The following is a 23492-nucleotide window of genomic DNA, read 5'->3' as shown; positions in this document are numbered from 1 at the left end:
TATTTATGTAAGCTACGAAATTAACAAGAAAAAAACAATTAATCGATAGAAATGTCGAAACAATAAGTATACGCACAACTGTTTAATTTTTAACACTTGATTAAAAAAAAAAGAAATTTACATAAAGTTATAAGTACATTGCGGATCTTTATGCATTTATAGAAAATTTGAATGTACGAGAAACTACAAAATGCAAATAATAAGCAAGAATATAAAAAAGATTGACAGTAAAGTTCATGTTATATTATTTCCAGAATAAAATAAATTCCTATTTAGGTTCAATTTTTGTAGGCACGTTCGTGAAGATTTTATTTTGTATAAAGATCCGCAGTCTATTTATAAGTATACAGGGTGAGTCTTATAACGTGACGACCTCAAATAAATCGTAAAGATATTTGTTGTACGACAAAATGTTTCAAACAAAAGTTGCATGGTATCTTGGGGGACATACAGTGCTGTAATCTGTTTTTCATTACCTTACTTTTTTATTGAGATATTAGGGTTACCTTCAGTTTTTTAAATGGAATGTCTGATATTTTTTTTCGAATTCGGATAAATCATTAGATTTTGCGTAAAAAAGTATTACATGAAGTGAGACTTCAAATGAGAAATTACTGAGATATTTATAAAAGAAGTTTATTGGCAATAGTTGCTAAGGTTAAAGTACGACATCCTTCATTATTCACAACTTTCTGATACCTTTTACGTGTCTATACATTAAAATTGCCATGTTCTTTGAGTCTTCGATTAAGTCTTAGGAAAGTAGAATGCGATGGCTGATTTCGATTAGGATACTTAGCTTGGTACAAGATCTTACCTCTTGTATTTAGCATTTTCTTCACACGCACCATAAACAATGATCATAATGTTGTTTCACTGTTACCGAACATCGTAATAAAAATGTAGTACCTTTCTCAATACGACTTTAACGCTTACCGAGATACTAAATAGGCTTTTCGTGTTGATGATTACTAATATATAACAAGGAACTTGTTTATAGACATGACCTACCGACATGGATAAAGTCGTGCTAAGAATCACGTTGACTAAGCGTATTTCCTAACAGAGGATTATTAATTTCAAGATATCTCAGTAATTATTCATTTCAAGTCCCACTTCATTAATACTTTTTTACGCAAAATCTAATGATTTATCCGAATTCGAAAAAAAATATCAGACATTCCATTTAAAAAACTGAAGGTAACCCTAATATCTAAACAAAAAAGTAAGGTAATGAAAAACAGATTACAGCACTGCATGTCCCCCTAGATACCATGCAACTTTTGTTTGAAACATTTTGTCGTATAACAAATACCTTACGATTTATTTCAGATTGTCACGTTATAAGACTCACCCTGTATAATACTTCCTTCGTGGGATTTCCTTTTGATTTTATAATTATTGCAACTCTTCTAAGCATTAAATTAACTAAATTATTAGTTATTCGAAGTGGGATCTTCTTCAATTCCTCTATTAGAGCCATGTTTAAAAGTACTTTACTGGAAATTTGATGTTTTATAATTCATACGGAGCAATAATATAAATCATACGTGTTTACGTTACAAACTCTACTGTAAATGGTTCGTCATAAGAATCGTACAAATATTTATTGCTTCTATACCTTTACCCACTTTTCGCATTTTTTTGTTAATTTCACAAAATATATTAACTAGTAAATGTTGTTTGGACTATATTTATCTTAGAGACTTCCGAAAATATGTAAAATATCATTGATTATAAAAAAAGAAGTTAAGAAACTACAATTTCACACAAAAGCTTTTTGGGAAATTGATCGGTGTACGAATACATTCTACACCCACTGTATTTATTTTGAATTCATTCGAGACAACCCGAATCTTCTGAAGTTTTGTTTGAAAATAATTGGAAACCACCTAATCTAACATTCGTTACAGTATTTGTTGTTACAACCTAATCTGTATAACTATGTTATATTTCAGTATTTTTCAATAAAAATTTGTATAGATATAGTTCAGTGTACTCTTGGTAGCATAACCTCTTCCCTTATTCGAAAGATAATTAATTAACTAAAAGAAAAAGATTACAAAAATTAGAAATATTTCACCCCGTCACAGCTGTGTTTCCCATTGACACTATTATCTCAAAAGATGATTTTACGAGGTGACAACTAGAATCGACTCGATAGCTTCTACCAATTTTTCTTAAATAAATTTTATATTTAAAATTTGTTTATTTATCGTTGAACTTTGGAAGTCGTTGAATTCAAATGTTCAGTATTTTTCTAACTCGTTACTACACATTCAAGTAATATCGGTTCGTTATTTCTAATACTTCCCGACTTGCGACACATTTGTTTTCATACCAAAACTGATTTTTCGTAGTAAAGATACTACGCGTGATCTCTTTACGTCGAAAAGCTCCGCGGATATTGTAGCAGCTGACGGTTGCGTCGGTATTCGCCTAAAACTAATAAGTAATAACGTTTCAGCGCTCTCGTTAAAGTTTTCAATTTCACACATCTAATCCGCGTAGAAGGGTTGGATATTCTGGAACTGCATGCCTCTCTGGAAAACGTAAATAAGCGTAAAGTTGTTGATACGATATTTCAAGGAATCATATTCCCATTACCAAGCAAACGGCCAGAAGAGAATGTTTGCGAACAGGATCGAAATAGCTTAGAATACTTTCCGAACGTACTCGGAACATGAAAACTGTTCAACTACGCGGAGTGAAAAGAAAGAATGCTCGACGTATTTAAATGTGAAATTGAAATTTAACATTGGAATTCGTTGGAAAGTCGTCCTCAATTTTTCAGCTTTGATTTGTCGCTGTAGAAGGAACTCTTTTTATCGCGAGGAGAACCTGTGAAAATCAAATGCCCGATGAAATTTCATACGAGAGGATTCCGATATTGAAAAGCTGAACGGGGGATGATTTTTGAGGATCTGATCCAACCTTGGCACACGGATGACTTCGCGGAGACCAGGGAGTTACACGAAGACGTTCTGCACATGTGCGATGCACTCGATGAAATATCCTGAGGCAGAGGCGTAGAAACTTACTTGTACTTTGCACTTGCATTGATGCTAGGAAGTGAATTACACCTAACTCGCGATTTACACCGTACATGGAAACCTGTAAATCGAAATCATGGATGTTTAAAAAAAAAATACAACGTAAATGGAAAAAAATGTGTGTAATTTGGTCAGTACTTACTCGCACCTTTAGTTGTCGCACTTGTTTCTTAAATTGACATATCAATAACATGAATTAATATTTATATAAAGACTGGGATTCTTTTGCTGGCCAAAAACAATCTATTCGTATCTTAAACAAATAATGAACTTTTATCAACAAGATTTTTGCTTTGCGCGGTGTTTATAAATGATCATGCAAAATATGGCAATAGAAAAATATCCTAAGGACATTTGTCTCATGCGAAGTGTGATATTGCGATGCCACCCCTTGTTCATCCATATGGTAAGATTCGAGCCCTAACACGTGAATCTATCATCGATATTCTTTGAACGATAACGCAAAATATTATGTATTATCAGAGTATTCATCTGACTTGAAGTGTGATCTTCTGTGTAACAATCGATATCCTAGCATGATATCTCATTACCAAGACAACAATAAGTAATTTATCTTGCAAGCGGAGCCTCTACGTTAATACGCTACTGCCATGAGAACTTATTGATCAACGATCAGTATACGTATGTGCTCAAGTTTTGCGCACACCATTTCTTGGGACGTGTCCGTCTGCTTCTCAAGATTCCATCTCTCTCTTAAGACGAATTATCTCCTAAAACCTCGTCCAACTCATTTTCCAACACGACCATCTCAAACTCGATCAATAAACAGCTCATTAAATATTTTCTACTTCGATTAATCACCAATTCAGTGATCAAGCCAGTAAATCAACCGAATTGGTCCCCGAACTGGTTCCCCACGCTTTAGGATACTTTGTATAAAGCTGTAGTCGATATACACTCGGTTAAATGATTTGGAGTGAATATCCTGAACTAAACTTTTTGGCTTCGATAAGGATCTCTCGGTTACTTCCGTCAAATTATGCTGCGTAAACTTTCATTCGCAGTTTGCTTCAGATATGCACGGTAACGAAATAACTTCTCGCTCGGTCCATTGCACGCTTGTAAAATCATATCAACGGATTCTTCTTTGGCAGGTGTTCCAAAGTTCTTATTGTGAGCACTAAACATTCCACCCTCTGCAATATCGTGCTTGTACACTCGACGCAGAAATGTTCCATCGCCTCGAATCAGTAATTGGCGGAATTTAATTTTAATTGATTACCTAGCAATTTATTAACAATGTTTAATTGGTAATATTGAGCGATTTAAAAGGCGAAAGCACATTTAGGAGGCCAAATACTGTCGATGCACGTGTGATAGATAAAAAAGTACAAAATTGGAAAAATAGTAGGAGCCGAAACAAGAAATTTGGTTTCGGCAAAAATGTTGCCAACAAAAATTCCATAATTTAATTTTATTTATCAAAGTCTTAGGTACATAGGCTTTTTTGTTTAAGACAAAAACTAAAGGCTCTGCAATCCTCGCAAATTCGTAACTTCGGTGACAAGGAAGTTCACGAACACGCCCCCATATACATGGCTTTCTACGTACAATTTTGTATCGAAAAAAATTATTTGTTACCACCAAATATCTAATAAAAGATCCTGTAAGTTTCATAAACAACAACTGCACATGTTACTTTAAAACAATTCGTAAAAAAGTGCCTCATTTGCAGCGTTCTGAACCGAACTTCCCCCTTACTACTTGGACTCTTAATAAATATAAATATAATATACATGTAACAAAAATGAAGTCGCAACCTTCAATATTTTCTAAGCATTCGGTGTCTAACACTTTATACTACTCGAATTGTAATTTTGAATAAATAAATAATGGATCACAAGGTGTTTATGTTTTATTCAACTCAGTTCCGATTGTCTTTCGTAGCGGAATGATATTTCAGCGCCGATTGTACAACTGTGCTGTTGCGAGAGCAAGAAAATCTAACTCTCATAGTAATGTTGGAACATCTGTCACGGAAAAATTCATTGATATGATTTTAACATCGTGCAATAGACCAGCCGAGGAAAAGTTATCCTCGTCGCTGTGCAGTGTCTAAAACAAACTACAAATGAAAGTTTACAGAGCGCAACTTGACGTAAGCGATCAAAATGTGTTTTCCCGATGAACCAATCTATTCAAGTTGCAGTTGCAGAAGCTATTTATGAATAGGATGAATGGTGCATGCATAAAGGCAATAATGAATTCATTGTAAGTGATTTAGGAAGGCAACAGGTGTTAAATCAATGGAAATTGTACAATAGGAAAATTGAGTGGTTATTCTAACGATGCGTAAGTATTATTGAAGAAATATAGTATCCAAGGATATGGAAACATGTTGGAAGGTATTATCTCTATTGCTTGGATAACTAAGTTTAAATTTCGCGCAGTCGCAGGTCAGCGAGACATCTAACGATGAAAAGACCGAATTAATTTCCATTTAACTTTACGTTCATTTCATTCTTGCTTTACATTGGTTTGCATTTGCTTAGATACCTCTCTTCGTATATAATTCTCCCATTAGGTGATCTATTGGGGTCCATAGGTCCTCTTTAACTCAAGTACTAGTAGGTGCATCCAGAAAGCTCACTAGGCTGCTCTGTGAGCAGATTTTAGTACCCAGTGGCGCCATCGGTGGCAAAACGCCCAAGTTTGTAGTGAAAATAGTTCCCATCGTTTTTATAAAATGGCGCCACCGATATCTTCTTTTTTTTTATTTTTTAAAGTGCGTAGATATCCTCTACATTGCACTGTCTTACAACTATAATCACAATATAGGCGTTTCCTTATAACTAGTTTACAAAATATTTTATGTTAAGAATTACATATTAGTTGTAACTAAACCTATTTGTACTTTCCTTATTCTAGGGCTATGTATATTAAACTTACGATCTATGTATTTGAGCACCGTTTGGATATATATACTTATTGTTGATTATCACATTATTTTGTACTAGGTTTTCCTAGCTTGACGCACCAATCTTTTTTTTTTATATTTGTAAATAGGCTAAGGATTTACTATCAATTGACTTAACTTTGTTCTATTCCATTGTCTCAGTCTTTTTATTTAATACTTCTGTGTGTTCTTATACATATATTTCAGACTTTTGGACTTCTATTACTATTGTAAAATACAAAATATAAACATTTATCAACGATACAATATGAATACAATAAAATAAAATAAAAGTATCTTAATTTATTGTTATTTTCCTATCGAACTTTTTTTTTTTTAACAGCCTTTTAGTTAACTCTATACTATCTCTCTTTGCTTACGTATCTAAATCTAGCTAATAACGTTTAGCTTTGTACCATTTGTTTCTTCCTACTTTGGAACATTTGCATAATCTGTAAATACCCTGCACATGTATCCCGGTTATTTAATTTTAAGTACTATTTTGGCATTTTTCCTAGCCACCGATATCTTTAATTAATTATTCATTATTTTTCATATTACAAATGAATGATTAATACAATTGTTTCCTTTGTAATAATACAATATACTAGTTAATGTGTCAAATATATAATTTCTATGAATAGTTATTCAATTTAGCAATAATTATCGACACCATTAGTTAGTACCGACATCTAGCAGCAACAGTGGGAACTTTTTAAACTACGAACTTGGGCGTTTTCCTACCGATGGCGCCACTAACTGAGGGTCGATAATTATTGCTAAATTGAATAACTATTCATAGAAATGGTAAATTTGACATATCAACTAAGATATCGCACTGTTATAAAGCAAAGAATCGTATTAATCATGCCTTTATGAAAAATTAAGAATAATTTATTAAAGATATAAGTGGCGCTATTGGTACTAAAATCCGCTCACTGAGCGGCTTAGTGAGCGGTGACCTTTTTGCATCACCCACTATAGCTACAATCAAGCTAAGAATTCTAATAATTAGAGGGTTTTGGGTAGGTCTTTAATAATTAGAGGATCTCTAGTCTCAGATTCTGTCTGTTTATAGTTAAAAAAGGGATATCGAACTTAATAACACCTGAATCGAGGTAGCAGGCAACATGGCGATTTCCCTGGTTGTTTGTGTGAAAAAGTTGTTATCTATCACCTTTGACTATATACTTAGGTATATACCTAGGTATATAGTCAAAGGTTATCGCAGGATAGAGCAGTATTGTTACTCTCGCTACTAATTATTACTGACTAGACACCAGAATTCTCAAATGAAATTTATCTGAACTTATTTAAATCCTGAATATCAAATTACGGCGAATCCTATCTTTAATTTCCTAAAATATGATTCAATATAAATGAGTAAGATGCGTGACATTAAAAAGATATCACTGTGGAATTTCCCTGTTGCAATCCTTGGCATCTCGTACACGTAACTTTGATGTTGTTTAAACCAACTGTGTAGCAAATTAAAAGAGCAACGAACGCGATGCACGTTTGACTTACGTCAACGCAGCATTAATCTATATAGGGAATCGTGCACCTTTCACGAACAGTGCTAGAAATAAATAGGCTTGAATAGACTCTTGAACCTCGACACGCGAAAGGAAAACAGAAACGGAGAAAAATATATCGTTCGAAATGAAAGGAAAAAGACAACGCTAGCAGGCGAATCGTGAAATGTATAAGCGAGATAAACGATAAAAGAAGGAAAAAGAGAGAACGAGAAGTGATGGCGTAAACTTAACTATACGGCATTCGTAACGTTTCAGTCGCAGGATCACACGTGCGGTGTGAGTGCTGTATGGTGCTGTATTAAATGATTGAACAGGACCCGATCAGTTTTTTTGTCAGTGTTCCCCGATGTGAAAGTTAAAATACAACAACAAATCGGTGCCAACGTCTTTTTACCGTTTTTGTTTCGTTCCTGCCTACTGTTTCATAAACAAACTTCCGCGTTTCCATTTGTTTTGTTTCGCATGTGTATTTGTACTAGTTAACCACAAGATTGAGGTTAGAAAAGACGTGTGACACAGTTCTTCGTGTCGTGCCCGCGAACAGATTGTTAAGAAGCAAATAATTAAAATGTGTTTGTAATGCGATCACACGAAGCCAAAAGAAATTTGAAAAGGATGCTGTTATTTATATTCACTTGAAAGGAAAACGCGAAGCTATAGCCTCGTTAACGGACATAAGGGCACACATTAAAAACAACAAAACGACAGGTCGCACAAATGACATAAGGTAATGGAATTTTGTATGGACACGTAATTTGTAGAAAAGTTGAATAACTAAAAGTAATTTACGTGTATATTATTATCAGACCGCGAATATTTATGTATTTATGAGAAATGTTAAGTATAAAAAATGTAATACTAGTTACATTTAAAAGACATAAACATACTTTAATTTACGTCTGTGTTCATTTGTATAAAAATAGAAATTTGCATAAACATTCTCAGTCTAATCGTTATACAAATATTATCTACACTGCATTATATCGTATGCAATAACTTTTACTGTCTAGTGCTAAAGCTATTTATACATTTTAAATAGTCCTTTGTTGTACTAGGTGTTAAATTTATGAAAATAAATAAATGTTGAAATATTCATAATTCTACATATGAAATAACTTTTTTATACTGTGCTAACAGCACCTTGTAAAGAAATGCCTACTTGGAAATAAATAAAATCTAAAGACTTTTGTGATTCAAATCTTATTGTTCTGTGAACAATTCGCATTGGAACAAAATATGCTACACAGTTTTATAATTTGATTCCTATTGTAATGTCATCGATATTTCCATTTGAACAACTGCTGGATCTTCTTATACATATATAGGTCTGGGAAAGTATATTCTGTGGAAAAAGCTTTATTTTAAGCTATTGTATTTCTGTATTCTATTTTTATATATACTTCGAAATTCGATAAATAACTATATACGAAATGGAAATTTACGGAGACTCGCGAAACTGGTTAATTTTTGTCTCCACGTTTGAACTGCACAACGTCCTTGTTTAAGAAAACTAACATGAATCATTCCATGCCAAATCGATCACCTGTTGCATTTCAGGTCAGGGATTTTAATAAAATTGAATGTACAATTTAGCCCGCATGAAATTGAATTCGTCATCGTCGATCGTTATCATATCGTTGCTCGAATTAGTTCGAAAGATGCAGGTGCCGAAATTTTTGCCGAAAAATAACTAAATAAATTTACGGATTTATTTATTTATTTATTTAGTGTTTGGACGTTGAAGGCTGAATTTTACAGAGAAATCAAAGACAAGAGCGAAAGTGAAGACAAATTCAAACACTCTGGAGGAAAGAAAAGTGGATATCCAAAATGGGCGAGAAACGGGGCACGAAGGCGTTAGAACTATGGTGCCGAAGGATAACCGCGGGTTACCCTGGTGTGAATGTACAAAACATGACTACTTCTTGGAAGGACGGTCTCGCTTTTTGCGCAATGATTCACCACTTTCGGTCAGACCTCATGTGAGTTATCGGTAAATGTGTAACAAGAGTAGGATAGATGTACCTGTAATTGACCATTTGAGAGGATATTCCCACACAAGCTTAGATATTACAATAGGCGTAGTAACAGTAATACATATATATTATATTATAATTCTTTCATTCTAGAAGTGTCAACTACTGGTACATGGTCAACTACCGGTACTTTTACCTTATACCGTTAATGTATGTGTCCGTCGTAAAGAAACATAACCCATCCCATTTTCGAATATCTTCGATTACTAACGGTTGGCGGACCAGTCAAATATTTGTCTGAAGAATACGCGATATATTTCGATACTAATACGATACCGTCTGCGTTTGATTGCAGAGATTTCAACAGTTTAGACAAGAACGACGTGTACGGAAACAACGAACTAGCCTTTAAAACAGCAGAGAAACACCTTGGAATTCCAGCCCTTCTGGACGCGGAAGACATGGCCTCCTGCTCTGTGCCAGATCGGTTGTCGATTTTAACCTACCTATCACAGTTCTACCAAACTTTCGGTGGTAAGTCAGTACAAATAACTATGCATGATTTGATCTTACATTTGATTAAGTTGTGGCGCGGCTCCCTTCTCAAAGGCCCATCGCGAGGTCGGTCAAGTATTGTATATATAGACATCTTAGGTAGACCGAATGCTTGCGGAAAACGTATCCCCTCTGGGGGAAAATTACGGGAAGTGCCAACATAGAGTATTACTTATATTCCTGGCACAGACGAATACAGTTGGATCGTCGTGTTTACGAACAGGAAGCTTGCATCCCTCTATCTCTGTGGCCAAGTGTAGCGGTGTGGGTCCCGTCAAGCTTCCCCTCGATCCTTTGCACAAGGTGGCCTTTATACACTGCGATAAGCTTATCAGCTTGAATACATGTTGAAACCACGACGTATTACTCTGTCATGGTTTATGCATAATGTACGATGTATGTAAATGAGCTTCAGCAGGGCAGTCGCGTTGGAATTATCACGATGGCCGTTTGGAGGGGTTCCCGTAGTTCTGGCGGACCAGTGCCATGAATTGCAGGATAGCGTACTGGAAGCGTCGGTTCAAGTAGCATCACAAATGTCCCACTATGGCTTAAATGGTACTATGCGTTTCGGCTGGTTGAGTAGGCCGGAAGGAGAGTGCACTTCTGTATGAGGAGTGGCCTCATTCCACCTGAGCCAATCAATGGGTTGGACGATCGTAGTGGTAGTGCCGTGAAATGTAATTATTAACTCTGCCCGCGGTGCTATCAATTTGTTCACTTGTATTGCCAAGTGTGTTTGATTACAGTAATAGCGTTTACTGTTGAATATGTTATAATAACGACGGTACGCGCGTGTTGATTCAGTGAAATGTACGTTTAGTAATGATAAGCTATAAATAAGTGCACTCGAATCGATACAAGAAGAGAATGAGATAACGATTTATAAGTATTCTGACTAATTTGTGAACCTTTATTCTTATGATTTTTATAGTCTTTCATGGAATTCACCAATTTTAGGGTTCAGAATTTTACGCTTGTCGTTTGCGCAATCCGACGCACGGCATGTCGCACAGTGTTATGCCTGACACTGCACTTTTTTGTTTTGCATTCTGTTTTTCGATTCTACATGCAGGTCGTGCAATGTTGCAATTGCGCAACGGCGAATGTTCGTTAAAAAATGTTGATATTAAATGAACAAATAAAATCTTATTCTTTATCGTTTTTCCGTTATTCGAAAGTAATATATCGAATCAAACTCAAAAATAGCAAAATTTGTACAGTTCAAGTTTTTAAATGTTACTCTTTTTCTTGTTACTGTTCTAGGTTCTTCCCCAAGCCGACTTGTAGTGAATAGAACATCGGAAGCCGAAGGTGAAAGGATCGTTCCAACGTCCGAGTCTCCGAAACAAAAGGTACGTGAATTTTTGTATGAAACATCATCGTGTTTATTTCTCACTCCCTCCGTAATGGTCCCTCATTAATATTTTGTTTCAAATTATTATCCATAATGTGAAAACTGCGTTCATTTAGTTAAAATTGTTCCAACGTTTGTTATATCCAGTATGCGTCATACAAGGTATTTATAAATACGTGCCGCTTGAGATAATAAACAGTAAGAGATACCAGAAAAACGACAAGACTTTGTTCGTCTTTTTTTCTGTAAAACATAGAATTCGTGAAGGTCGCTTCGAGTTTCTTTTTTTTTTTAAATCGAAAACTATATTTTTGTTTCAGCACCATGAAAGAACAGAAACAGACGAATTCGACGTGCTACTTTGAAATAACCTTGAAACGGTCGAAAGTCACATAAAAGTTAAATTGTTGACACGCACAAGCATTAAGTTCTCTGCTACGTGACTTACTTTATTTACAGAACATGCTCAAAATTGTCACATTCATCTCATACCTCATTCCCTGTCCGTGACCCATCTATGACTCCAGTGAATCTCATTTTTTGGAGCAGCTGCCTGAACGGGACGGAAGTGTTAAAGTGTTCCACAGAAACAAAGACTCATAATAAATTAATATTTGTATTAACCTGTAACATTAACTTAGACGTATAATCTTAACTTAACAGTATTAACAATTATAACACAGTATTAAACCAAAACATTGATATTATAATATGAAGATAGAAAAGTTAAATAAAAACAAATTTTATTTTATTGAATTCGCCCTTTTTTGTTCTTTCATGGTGCCGAAGCAACAGTATAGTACATAATACCTCGTTTCAAAATCACAAGGTGATCTTGAAAAATTGGAAAAACACTTTTCACACTCTTATATTCTGCATGAAAAATGACACGAATTTTTGTTTACATTTTTCTCGCATCACCTGCTGTTTAGTCATTAGTCTCTTTTATATTCATTTTAACATTTACCTTGAACAACACATCGTACATTTATCATTGACACACGAAAAGAATGAACAATACGATACCTAAGTTAGGCACACACACTACTAAAGGGTTTTTAACATGGTCACTGTGCCAAGTTCACTCTTCTCGTGCGGCAACGGTACATTGTAGACGTACTTCGTCCATTAAGTGATATAATCGTAAAAGTTGTTACTTGACCATCACCTGCATGCTAGACTTTATAATCGAATTTCGCCCACCAACGCGAGTACGACGCCATGTTGATCGTTTGGCGATTGGTCATTCCAGTTGCTTCGCAGAAGTCACTTGTTTTAGTCACCTGAAAACTGCAATGCAAATGGTGAGACAAAGAAAAATACCAGGAAGAATATAATAAATAATTTGTGAAGGCTATGAAAAAATATTCCTGTTCGTTTTATAATTAAACATTGTTAGAGTATAACATAGAAAGGTGTGACAAAAAAGGCACGTGCAGAGGTAGAAGAAGTTAAGTAGGTGGGTATATATATTAAATATTTGATTACCCTTGGGTATAAAAAAAGAAGTTCTTTCGAAATCACTACTGAATGGATCCTGATGACCCTACACCGTTTTATTAGAAGAACAAAATCCCAAAACCCCTTTATAATTAAATAGAAGCTGCTACAGAGAACAATGTAACATTACTTTGAAATGATACAGGTGGCGTCGTGTCTGGGCATACGAAGAGATCAGTGCATCGCGTGCAGACTTCCTGTTTTCCTGGCGGAGAAGCTGGTCGTGTCCCGTGGCACTTATCATCGTACTTGTTTTCGTTGTGCTCGCTGCAACAATCAATTAACACTTGGCAATTATTACGAGACCGAGGAAGGTCAATTCTGCTGCGAAACGTGCCCTGACGAAGACGCCTCGTCACCCGCGACGGAAAAATACAAGGCCGCAATGTTAAGTGAAACATCCGAGAACATAGAGGATAACGACACCACCGCCGAGTCAAGCTATAAAGATTGTTACGGCGAGAAAAGCACGGATGGAATGCTTAGTTACAGTTCTATGCAAAGTCTAGGGTTCCCAGATCCCGCTATTCCCGACGTGGTCGCACAAACCTCTCGATTAAGACTGAATTTCATATCGAATCACCTGCTCTCGGAAAAAGATAAAGAAGCAGACATCGTCAGCGACTCTCTGGTGAGCAGCGATTTGAGCGCTGTCGAAACGGAAATGACAAACGGAAAAGAGGATGAATATAATTGTTCTAGTGGTTCCTCGAGACCTGAACTTCAATTTGAAAGAGGCACGATTGAAGAAAATCATGGTGAGGATCACACGAAAGCGAAGGACTGCGTAAATGATAGTTTAAGTAGTAACGCGACGGAGGAGGAGCGTAAATTAATTGGCACTCTATCTGTAGTTAAGAATGAATCGGTTAATTCAATTACTAGAATGAACAATGCGAAAGAGCTGTCGGGTCATACCAACGGGAGCGAAGACGCGGATAATTGCCTGTCTCTAGTTCAAAGAAGGCTGAAGATGTTCGAAAGTCAGGATAGGGTAGACCATACCGAGAGAAAAAAGAACGAGCATCAAATTATCAACGTATTAGAATCTAAAGCTCAGAATAAGCAGCATGTAGAAGTAACAAACAATGGCCATACAGATTTAACGATTGATCAACAGAAAAGTGATGTGAAAGTTCCAGAAAGTATTGTAGCCAGTAGTCCTACCGAAAGTTTATTAAGTTTTAATAGAATAAGTTGCAGTCAATCGAATTCGAAGATCGATGACACAACCGATAGCGATGCAAGCTCTTTGCCGAGCGGTACTAACAATATTAACGTGAAGGAAACACAAAAGAGCGCAGATACTATGGATGCATCTGAAGTACCTTCGTTATACATGGATAAAGAAAGTAACGAAGATAAAGTACCTGATACTATTGCAAAAGAGATTAATGAAATTCACGCAGCAAACGCGGATTCAGGTGTAGAGAAAGATTATCCGAAAGACTTGAATCCCTTTAAAAGTGACGAAGAAGAAGAGAATGTGGATAAGAGTCGAACGAGTGTAGAAAATTTCAAAGCTACCAAAGATTCAACGAATCCCTTCGATAGCGATGATGACTCCCCAGACCAGGAGGAGAACAAGCCACAGATTGGCACACCACCAAAACCGACCACAAGAAGCAACGTTAACAACAGCAAACATAAACAACAGATTCTTATGGAAATACAAACAAGAAGACGACTGATTGCACCGCAAATTAATTTGAATTCCTTTTCGAGCGACGAGGACGATCACAATAGCGATTCAGAGTATCATGGGGAAAGATTTAAGACTATGCCTGTTCCTAAACCGCGCACCATTAGGTACATAAATAATCATACTTATATTTAATCGTTGTGATATTATTTTGAACTAAGTACAAATACAATTGATAAATTTGTAGGCATATTCAAGAAATAGGACTAAGTCGCAGTAGTTTGTCGACGTCAAATGGTTCTTTAACAAGTTTAGAATCTGGAAGCGTAACTCACGGAGCAACCACTAGAAAAAAGAAGCCAGCCCCATTGCCACCAAACCTGAAGGACACAGGTTTTTCCAATCAACGTACATTAACGCGCCAATCGCACAACAATTCTGCTGATAATCACGTAATTTGTCAATTATCTTTCAACTTAGTCTTTCACTTTGTAATTATTTAAATATTTGAATTTCATTAATACTAGGAGTCATGTCCACGCACAACCCCTAAGACGCGCAAAACAAAACCTGCACCACCTCCACCACTGAGAAGCAGCAGTCCATACAACACACCTGTTAAAGGAACTTTGACTTTCAACGAGTCTCCAATAGTTGCGTCACGTAAAATGAACCAAGACGCATCGGAAGATAAAAAGACCAACAAGGATGAGGCAAACAGGAACAAACAAAGTTTGATGCATATACCATGCGGAGAGAGTTTCGATTACAAATCGTACGTAGACAAAAGTACTCAAGGAAAGTGGAAGAGAAAGAAGGGCCCGGCTCCACCTTGTCCAATGCCATATAAAAGAAAGGTGAGTTTCTATTACTTTGATATCGATTTGACCGATTTATACACGATGAGATACTTAACACGACCGCCTCGAATAAATTTGATATAATCTGTTAAACGTAAAAATGTTTCATACAAAGTGTGGTCTGGAAACATATACTGTAATCACTTTTTCCTGCCTTGTTTTTTTAGAGAGTTTTCAATGTCACCTTGTATTTTTAAGTCGGAAATATCAACTCCTTACGCCAAAGTATGAAAGAACAGCAACTTCCAAGTAAAGAGATATTGGGTTTATCTTCTCTAAACTAATATTATTAATACGATATTGGCGAAAACGATGTCTTGTGTATGTAATTCGGTTTACCCGTATTGCGATCCCTAGTATACACGTACTAGCTCCTAGTATTTCGAATACGAATGTAATTTGGATGCTGGCCTTCAGAATTTTTAAATCACCATTTTCTCTACACGAAACCCAACTACCGAAGATTCGGATAAAAAGCATGATCGAATAGAGATAATTCTGTGTTTTCAGATTTTTTAATTGCATGATTTACGCAATTTTCTACTTAACACACTCCATGAATACTACGTAAAACGTTGACTAGTAACGTTGATTCTTATTTCGTAGCATGTATACGTGTTAACTTTGTTACCGTCAGTGGTTTATTACGATACGATACATTACGATATTATGTATTTTAGGATTACTATTTCTATTAAGTGTGAAATAAAGTAATACCATAGATGACTTAATATTTTCAATACAATGTCTATAAATAATTTCTAAATAATTCATACGATTTTAGGTAAAAATATTGTCCCTGGAGGACGTCAAATTAGAATTAGATGAAATTGAAATGCAACAACAGGGCTTGGAAAAACAAGGAGTGCGACTAGAACAACTAATTAGACATAAATGCGAATCTGGACTTAATACTGATGGTAATTCAATGATTACATTTACATACTATCCTGTATTTAAGCAGCTATCTATGTCGATATATTATTTTGTAAACATTTCAGATGTATTTCCTGGCACAGATGTAGAAGAATTAGTTCTAGAATTATTTGCCTTAGTAAATGAGAAGAATGAATTGTTCAGGCGACAGGCGGAGTTGATGTTACTTCGAAGACAACAAAGATTAGAGGAAGAACACGTCGAAGTGGAATACCAAATTCGATGTTTAATGTCGCAGAACGAATCTACAAAGACGGACTTTGATAAACAGAAAGAAGAAATATTGATACAGAGGTATAACTGGAATATCACTCTACTATATTACTAATTCTAAAGTTACGCTATTTAGTAAGGTTACTCTTTCAATTAACAGACTTATAGAAATTGTCGAACGACGGAATGAAATTGTCGAATGTTTGGAAATGGATCGTCGCCGAGAAATAGAAGAGGATAGAAGTATACACAAACACATGGATTTGTTTGCTGGTGAATAAATTCTTGATAAACAAATTTTTCATAATATAAACAAAACTAATAATATTCATTTAATAATAGCCAAGAAAAAGAACGAGACATCGTGTAACGAAATAGAAGATCCCTCAAGTTCGAAAACAAAGAAAGGCAAGTTAAAAAAAAAATTGAAGGAGAAGAAATTCAGTAGGTCATCTAAAAAGGATATCGATAAGGATATAGACGAGACTGAGTTATCCCTCAAACGTAATACTAAGCGAAAATGGTTTTAAGGTGCATCTCTTACTTAAGTTAAAAACTGTCCATACAATTACTCAATGTCAGTCTATAGAAACTATTACCTCGAATAAGTTTTACATTAAATGTTTCACAATACATATTTAAATTTCGATAATCTATATTTTAATTAATCAGAAACCCACTAAAACTATTTTCTGATTATATCACAAATCTGTCCTTACAACATTCTACGACTTAAAACTAACACATATTGCAGTAACCGTATCTTTTTATCTTCTATTTTATTTATAGGTCTCTTAAAATAAAGACGAAAGCTAACAATAACATACTCAAATTTGAACGATACTTGTAAACCTTGTTTTTAAAGAACCCATATATAACCTATCTTTAAAGTGCTACCTACTTCCTCATATTTAGCAAACAAGCCAGAAGGTAAGCTATTTTTCGTACCCAACTCTATTTAAATTGTGGCAAAACACATTCGCGAATATGCTTCAAGATTTCACACGTGACCTTCGAGCGATAAACCTAACCTAGAAATGACGTCCTGGGACGCTTACGACACCTGAACGTGCTACATGATTACGCACTTTAAAGGTACATACCATTTCCCTGAAATTAGCTGGCAAGCAGTAATACCGATTAGCAGTGATTAGATGGGAATAAGTACAAAATCGATACCTAATTATTCGAAAAGAAACACTATATCTAATGGCGGCGTTTTGGTGAGTCTGATCACGACGACGATTTATAACCAACCCCTGAGTCGATAATGAAGTAACCGTTTACCAGGTTATGGCCACAAATTGCCGCCAAATTCGAAAGTACAAAGTGCGAATATATGAACAAGAGAGAAGGTCGTTTCTTTATGAAATAATAACTGCTCGTTCAGTAATTCAATAATTTTGTTCTTTCTTTAGATCAAATACTTGAAAAGAATACTTGCTTTGAATACTTCAAAGCATTGAAACCAATGTTTTGAACAATTTGAACAAACCCAGTCGAATGAGGTATGTTAGTAACCGATTCGCCTAATCGTGTCGTTGCAATCGCTAATATTTGGATAGAGACAGAAGATTTATTCTTTCCAAAAGAGGTTAGGCTACAATCGCTATTTATCAATTAAAACGTTCATAGTTACTCGCGAGTCTATAAAAAAAAATGCCGATAAAATATATTGGTCGAACAACCACCTTCAAAGGGAAACCCTTATGGGAGATCTTGGCAAATTTGAAAAATTTTGGTGTAGGTAGAATGGTAATTAGAAGTCGACAACAACGATACCCCGAAGCATGTTACATGCAAATACTAAAAGTAGCCGCGTTACCAAATTTCGGCACTAACCCCCATGTAAGTTTTCTTATTTAATTCTACTGTTTGAGATTTGTGTGGAAACTAGACGTGACCCACACACTTATAAATATATAATCTTATAAACGTTTCATTTACTTTCTTTTGATTATAAATTCGGATATATTTATTTAAGAATTTGTAAATATTATACTAAAACTGAATTGTATGTTCTAGGAATCACGAAGTGTGGCAGCTCTTGTTAGAAGAACTTTCCGAGGTTACACTGAACCAACCCCTGTTCAAATAGAACAGGTCTCCTATAAGGCGGATTATGTTTTAATACCTAAAGACCAGGAGCACCTCTTTCTAAACAGAAAAGAACAACCAGCCAAGAGAGTTATGCCAAGGACGACAAGTTTTCCACCTCTTCTGAAAGAATTGTTATACCACCAAGCAAAACAAGCAGGGCAACCTCTCACAGAAGAACCTAAACTGAACCTTATATATAATTTAGATGGCATTAAATTTTACAGAGTAGCAGACGAAAACGAAACCCCTACAGTCGAAGTCAATATAATAGAAAAAAAGACTATTTATTTGGACGAAGAATCCAAAAGCCAATCGTAAATGCACTTCGATACATTATACGCGTATCTAATTTAATAATTTAATAAAAGATGAAATGTTTTTCATACATCCGAACCAATTCACGTGTCGACACCATTTTGTTGTTTTAAAGCGTATCTTTCGCTCTCGCGACGTTGACTTTATTCGTATAAAGCATCCGACGATATTTTCTGCAACGAACCGAGTCAGCGTCCACCGTTCCATATTCACCATCTGTGACCACATTAAACCGACGATTATTGCATTTAAGTGTAGTTGTCACGTTTACAAAGTACGTACTTGAAACATGAATTCCTTGCTGTTGAACAATGTCAGTTTCTTTCCCCAACAAATTTCTCGCAGCTATATTCTACCATTATAAAATACATGTGAACCAATGGATATAATTGTGTTACGATGTACAATAGTGTGATATGATATTGTATATTTTGCTATGTAGCATGGTACGGCATAGTACTGTATATATAAAGAAACGATCCAATAGAGTATGCGTCGTGTTGCGTTTGTTCACCTTCCAAAATTGCCTCATTTCCTGAACATCCGTACGTTTTCTCACGAGCCAGCCACGAACGAACCGTTGTAAGTGCAATGCTGCTTCATCCTCGGACCACAACCACGATTTAGGATAAGGAGGCCTACGAGTAACGATGGATGATTACTTTGAATACAATCCAAGTCATCTGATCACCTACCGCAGACGCAACCATTGTTTAAACAGTGGGATGTCGGCTGCATTCAATGGGGGTGAGAAAACCCTCGAACGACGAGGATTACGGTTCCACAAAATCTCCGCGAGGTAGTCGAGGCCACTGAAACGACACTTTTGCACCTGCAATTTCTTTGTATGACTTGTGCAATGCTATGCGAGCTGCTGGATTTGTTTGGCATGTTTTTACGTGTACCCGAAGAGCGTTCCATTTGGAGGCTTCGAACAGTGTTTCCTCTAACGCGGGTAACAACAAATGAAAAATCCTTTCCTCGACGTAACTCGACTGATCCCTTTCTCGACCAGCAGTTAACGCTTCCTCTTCGCCATTTCCGCAAAATTTCCGACATACATCCGTATCGTCGCTTTGCAAGCTAGCTATGCAACTCGATTCGTTGATGCTAATTTCTTGGATCCCCTTTGGCGATGCGTTGCACATCTTCGAAAGTAAGGGAGTTGGATGAGTGCCTTTGCACTAAGTAATTTCCAATTCTCCAATCGAAATTTTCACGGGTATTAGACTGGCAGCGAACGCGTCGAAAGGATAATTGAACGCCGCGAAAATCATTTGTCAATCCGCAGCAACGAGCCGGCAAACGATCAACAAAATCGGTTTCTCGATCGAGGGTTCGATAAAATGGAACTTCCGTGATAATTTTCTGGGCGACCACGAAAACTCTTTTAGATGCCTGCATGTGAGCCCTGGTGTCCTATAGTGAGAGCTGAGCTAAGAAAAGTAGGTACGATTCGTAGTTATGCTCTTTATCAAGTTTCCTGCTTTTATCTTGGTTGATTGCCTTCGAATTAATCGACGAGGTCTCCAGTCGCCGAAGCGCCATGGATCGTGAAGAAAGCTGAACTTGGCGAAACGGTGACCAAGGATATCTTTGATCGTCGTTTCCGCGATGACAAGGACCCGAAAAGAGCGGCTTTGGCGGATAAGTGGTTGGACACGGATAAGGAAAAACGTGTCCATGCTCTTGAGAGAAAGTCTATTCCTAGTAAGGACGCAGGTAAGTTTTGAATAAGATCGCTAAATTGACAAAATAGCTGCTTGAAACATGTTCGATTCCTCTTTAGTTTCTGGCAAGAGTGTGAAAGAGAAGGGTGTCGATAAATGGTTGGACACGGATGAGGAAAGACGTATCCATGCTCTTGAGAGAAAGTCTATTCCTAGTAAGGACGCAGGTAAGTTCTGCGTAAGATTAAGTAGACAAAATACTGGCTTGAAATATGTTCGGTTCCCCCTTAGTTTCTGCGAAGAGTGTTAAAGAGAAGGGTGTCGATACGTTGGCACCGATCGGGTCCATCAAGCAAACGGAGACGTCTCCGCGATTGTCCGACGTAGAGGCAAGGACGAAAGCAGCGCAGTCTGAGAAAAAAGGTGAAGAAAGTCTCCAAAATCCAAACTAATAGGAACGTAAAATTATCTGAAAACATTGGCATGAAATCTTCGATTTCTTAGCGCATTCGAGGATCCTGTCGGAGAGAGGCGTAGACCCAGCGGTTACTACCTTAACGGAGACGGGGACAACACGACGACTGTCTGATATAGGATCTGAAAAGCTGGTCGAAACTGATACCGTCGGAGCAACTAGTAGATACGTGGGAGATTCGTTTGGAGAGATTACAGAACGCGAAGGAATGGAAACAACGGGCAGACGGGAACACGAGCAAACTGGCGAACGAGAAGTTTCGGCAGGAACTTCCGGCGAGGGGGTTGATTTTGGAAGCGTTCAAGACGAATGCGATCCAACTTGTCCTCGACGTATTTCACGGAGCAAGTTTATTTTTTTTTAACGTTATCTACTTATAGGCCAATCGGTAGAGAATTAAAGCAGCGTTTTTGTGACAAAAATAGTAACAGCAAACCGATTGTGCAGTTACATAGAAGGGTATGCGTAGATTAATAGGTATATGTTTTTCACTCCTAACTCTGTTCCGTTTTCTTGTTATTTACAATTTAATTGTAAAAAAAGTCGTGATTTTTGTCGTTTTTTGCTTATAAACTTTAAACTAATGCAGCAATATCAATGCTCCAATGAGACAAAATGTAGGTGATGAAAATACCTACAGAATGAGACCTCGAACGTCTCGATCGGATAATGAGGAATGAAAAAAAATCTGGAAAACCGGAAAATTCAGCGTTTTTTCAAAAATTCGTATCTTCGCCATTTTTTAAACTGAAGCGCTGGCCTTTTGGGAACAAGTAGTGATTGATATGTTCTTTATGTGTGCAAAAAGTGGGGATTGTCGGATAGGTGGTTTTCTCACAATCGTAATCTGAATTTTTCAGTATGCTTTTTTCCATCGGGCCTGTATGCGTTACCGTAAGACCGATTTTTAGTTTAAAAAAAAGATTTGAATAGATGACATCGTGTACTACAAAACGTATATTCTAGTTTTTCTACAGAAAATGTGTTAAAGTATGCGAAAAGCCCTTGTAAAGTTGACTAAACACGGCCGAACGCTCAATCGCGGTCGAGTGGTGGGGGCACAGCGGCAGCCGAGGAGAAAGGTATATAAGGTAGGTTTGATATGGTTTTTCGCATACTTCAACACATTTTATCGAAAAACTAGAATATACGTTTTATAGTACACGACGTCAACTATTCAAATCTTTTTTTAAAATAAAAATCGGTCTTACGATAACGCATACAGGCCCGATGGAAAAAAGCGTACTGAAAAATTCAGATTACGATTGTGAGAAAACCACCTATCCGACAATCCCCGCTTTTTGCACACATAAAGAACATATCAATCACTACTTGTTCCCAAAAGGCCAGCGCTTCAGTTTAAAAAATGGCGAAGATACGAATTTTTGAAAAAACGCTGAATTTTCCGGTTTTCCAGATTTTGTTTCATTCCTCATTATCCGATCGAGACGTTCGAGGTCTCATTCTGTAGGTATTTTCATCACCTACATTTTGTCTCATTGAAGCATTGATATTGCTGCATTAGTTTAAAGTTTATAAGCAAAAAACGACAAAAATCACGACTTTTTTTACAATTAAATTGTAAATAACAAGAAAACGGAACAGAGTTAGGAGTGAAAAACATATACCTATTAATCTACGCATACCCTTCTATGTAACTGCACAATCGGTTTGCTGTTACTATTTTTGTCACACAAAAATGCTCTACTGATTGGTCTATTAGGCTTTTGATAACTGTCCTGTCTTTACCGATCCCTCGTTTCAAGTAGTCATCGCTAAAGTATTTAATTGGTTAATTTTAAGAGTCGCCTTTGTACGATTTCTCATAGGAGACAGAATACGCAAACTCGAAGAAAGGCAAAAGATCGTTGACGAATACTTGCTGAACAAGGGTACACGTTACTTCGACGATGTTTGCACTTGTTCTCTATCCTGCATCGTCCGTGCTCTGAGCCACGACTCCTTCGTCAGAAGTATAATTGCTTCCGCTGCCCTGTTCACCCTTGGGCTCAAACTTTGTTCGGAATTGGATGCTTGGTACTTGCCGATTCGGCTCTCATAAAATAGAACCAGCGTTAAAATAAATACAAGTAAATTTCGCGTGTAATACATCCAGCGTATTGTATTATACAATTTTGTGAAAATTATATGTACGTACAATAAATTCGCGTTGAATTCGTGTTATATGTAGCATTCAATGAAGTATAAAAATTTTGACTGAAAAAAAAATGCTCCAGGTGAGGCTCGAACTCACAACCCCGGCATTGCTCACTAGTCACTGTCTTATAAGTACCGTGCGCTAACCAATTGCGCCACTGGAGCTGTTGGTAACATCCTCGCTAAGAATACTTTTCAACGACTCGACCACTAACTCAAAAAATGATT

General features: G+C 36.5%; 4 protein-coding genes, 1 long non-coding RNA gene and 1 other non-coding gene across 9 annotated transcripts; 3 read left to right on the top strand and 3 right to left on the bottom strand.

Annotated features, from left to right (window-relative positions):
* Positions 1 to 9241: 9241 nt before the first annotated feature.
* On the top strand, positions 9242 to 17371 carry LOC128892406 (MICAL-like protein 1). 4 transcript variants are annotated; one of them, XM_054152816.1, is made up of 10 exons: positions 9242 to 9490; positions 9840 to 10018; positions 11306 to 11394; positions 13042 to 14705; positions 14786 to 14990; positions 15066 to 15395; positions 16183 to 16318; positions 16400 to 16628; positions 16708 to 16820; positions 16890 to 17371. In XM_054152816.1, the coding sequence occupies exons 1-10, from the start codon at positions 9339 to 9341 to the stop codon at positions 17075 to 17077; spliced, it is 3285 nt and encodes a 1094-aa protein (XP_054008791.1). In that variant the 5' UTR covers positions 9242 to 9338; the 3' UTR covers positions 17078 to 17371. The 4 variants fall into 4 exon arrangements, 3 of the variants coding, with proteins under 3 accessions (XP_054008791.1, XP_054008793.1, XP_054008792.1); XM_054152817.1 differs by lacking the exons at positions 9242 to 9490; positions 9840 to 10018 and adding an exon at positions 10025 to 10719; XR_008461083.1 differs by lacking the exons at positions 16400 to 16628; positions 16708 to 16820; positions 16890 to 17371 and adding an exon at positions 15566 to 15719.
* LOC128892409 (uncharacterized) lies at positions 11999 to 17811 on the bottom strand. Its single transcript, XR_008461084.1, has 3 exons — positions 17651 to 17811; positions 13027 to 13163; positions 11999 to 12686 (listed from the first exon to the last, which is right to left on the bottom strand). It is a non-coding gene; the product is annotated as an uncharacterized LOC128892409 (long non-coding RNA).
* Positions 17812 to 18096: 285 nt separating this feature from the next.
* LOC128892408 (28S ribosomal protein S34, mitochondrial) lies at positions 18097 to 19453 on the top strand. The gene is made up of 2 exons (XM_054152821.1): positions 18097 to 18395; positions 18573 to 19453. The coding sequence occupies exons 1-2, from the start codon at positions 18207 to 18209 to the stop codon at positions 18963 to 18965; spliced, it is 582 nt and encodes a 193-aa protein (XP_054008796.1). The 5' UTR covers positions 18097 to 18206; the 3' UTR covers positions 18966 to 19453.
* On the bottom strand, positions 19357 to 20254 carry LOC128892407 (IQ domain-containing protein K-like). The gene is made up of 3 exons (XM_054152820.1): positions 19868 to 20254; positions 19658 to 19794; positions 19357 to 19600 (listed from the first exon to the last, which is right to left on the bottom strand). The coding sequence occupies exons 1-3, from the start codon at positions 20108 to 20110 to the stop codon at positions 19357 to 19359; spliced, it is 624 nt and encodes a 207-aa protein (XP_054008795.1). The 5' UTR covers positions 20111 to 20254.
* Positions 20255 to 20732: 478 nt separating this feature from the next.
* Positions 20733 to 21471, top strand: LOC128892490 (uncharacterized). Its single transcript, XM_054152933.1, has 3 exons — positions 20733 to 20859; positions 20924 to 21055; positions 21137 to 21471. Exons 1-3 carry the CDS (start codon positions 20733 to 20735, stop codon positions 21469 to 21471), a joined length of 594 nt encoding a protein of 197 aa, XP_054008908.1.
* A 1865-nt stretch (positions 21472 to 23336) lies between these two features.
* Positions 23337 to 23429, bottom strand: Trnai-uau (transfer RNA isoleucine (anticodon UAU)). The gene is given in 2 exon segments: positions 23337 to 23372; positions 23392 to 23429. It is a non-coding gene; the product is annotated as a tRNA-Ile (tRNA).
* Positions 23430 to 23492: the final 63 nt, after the last annotated feature.

The sequence above is a fragment of the Hylaeus anthracinus genome, unplaced genomic scaffold (genome assembly GCF_026225885.1).
Source record: "Hylaeus anthracinus isolate JK02 unplaced genomic scaffold, UHH_iyHylAnth1.0_haploid 12002, whole genome shotgun sequence".
Taxonomy (NCBI): Eukaryota; Metazoa; Arthropoda; class Insecta; order Hymenoptera; family Colletidae; genus Hylaeus; species Hylaeus anthracinus.
Note: the sequence above shows the minus strand (reverse complement) of the source record. Positions and strands in the feature narration are given on the sequence as shown.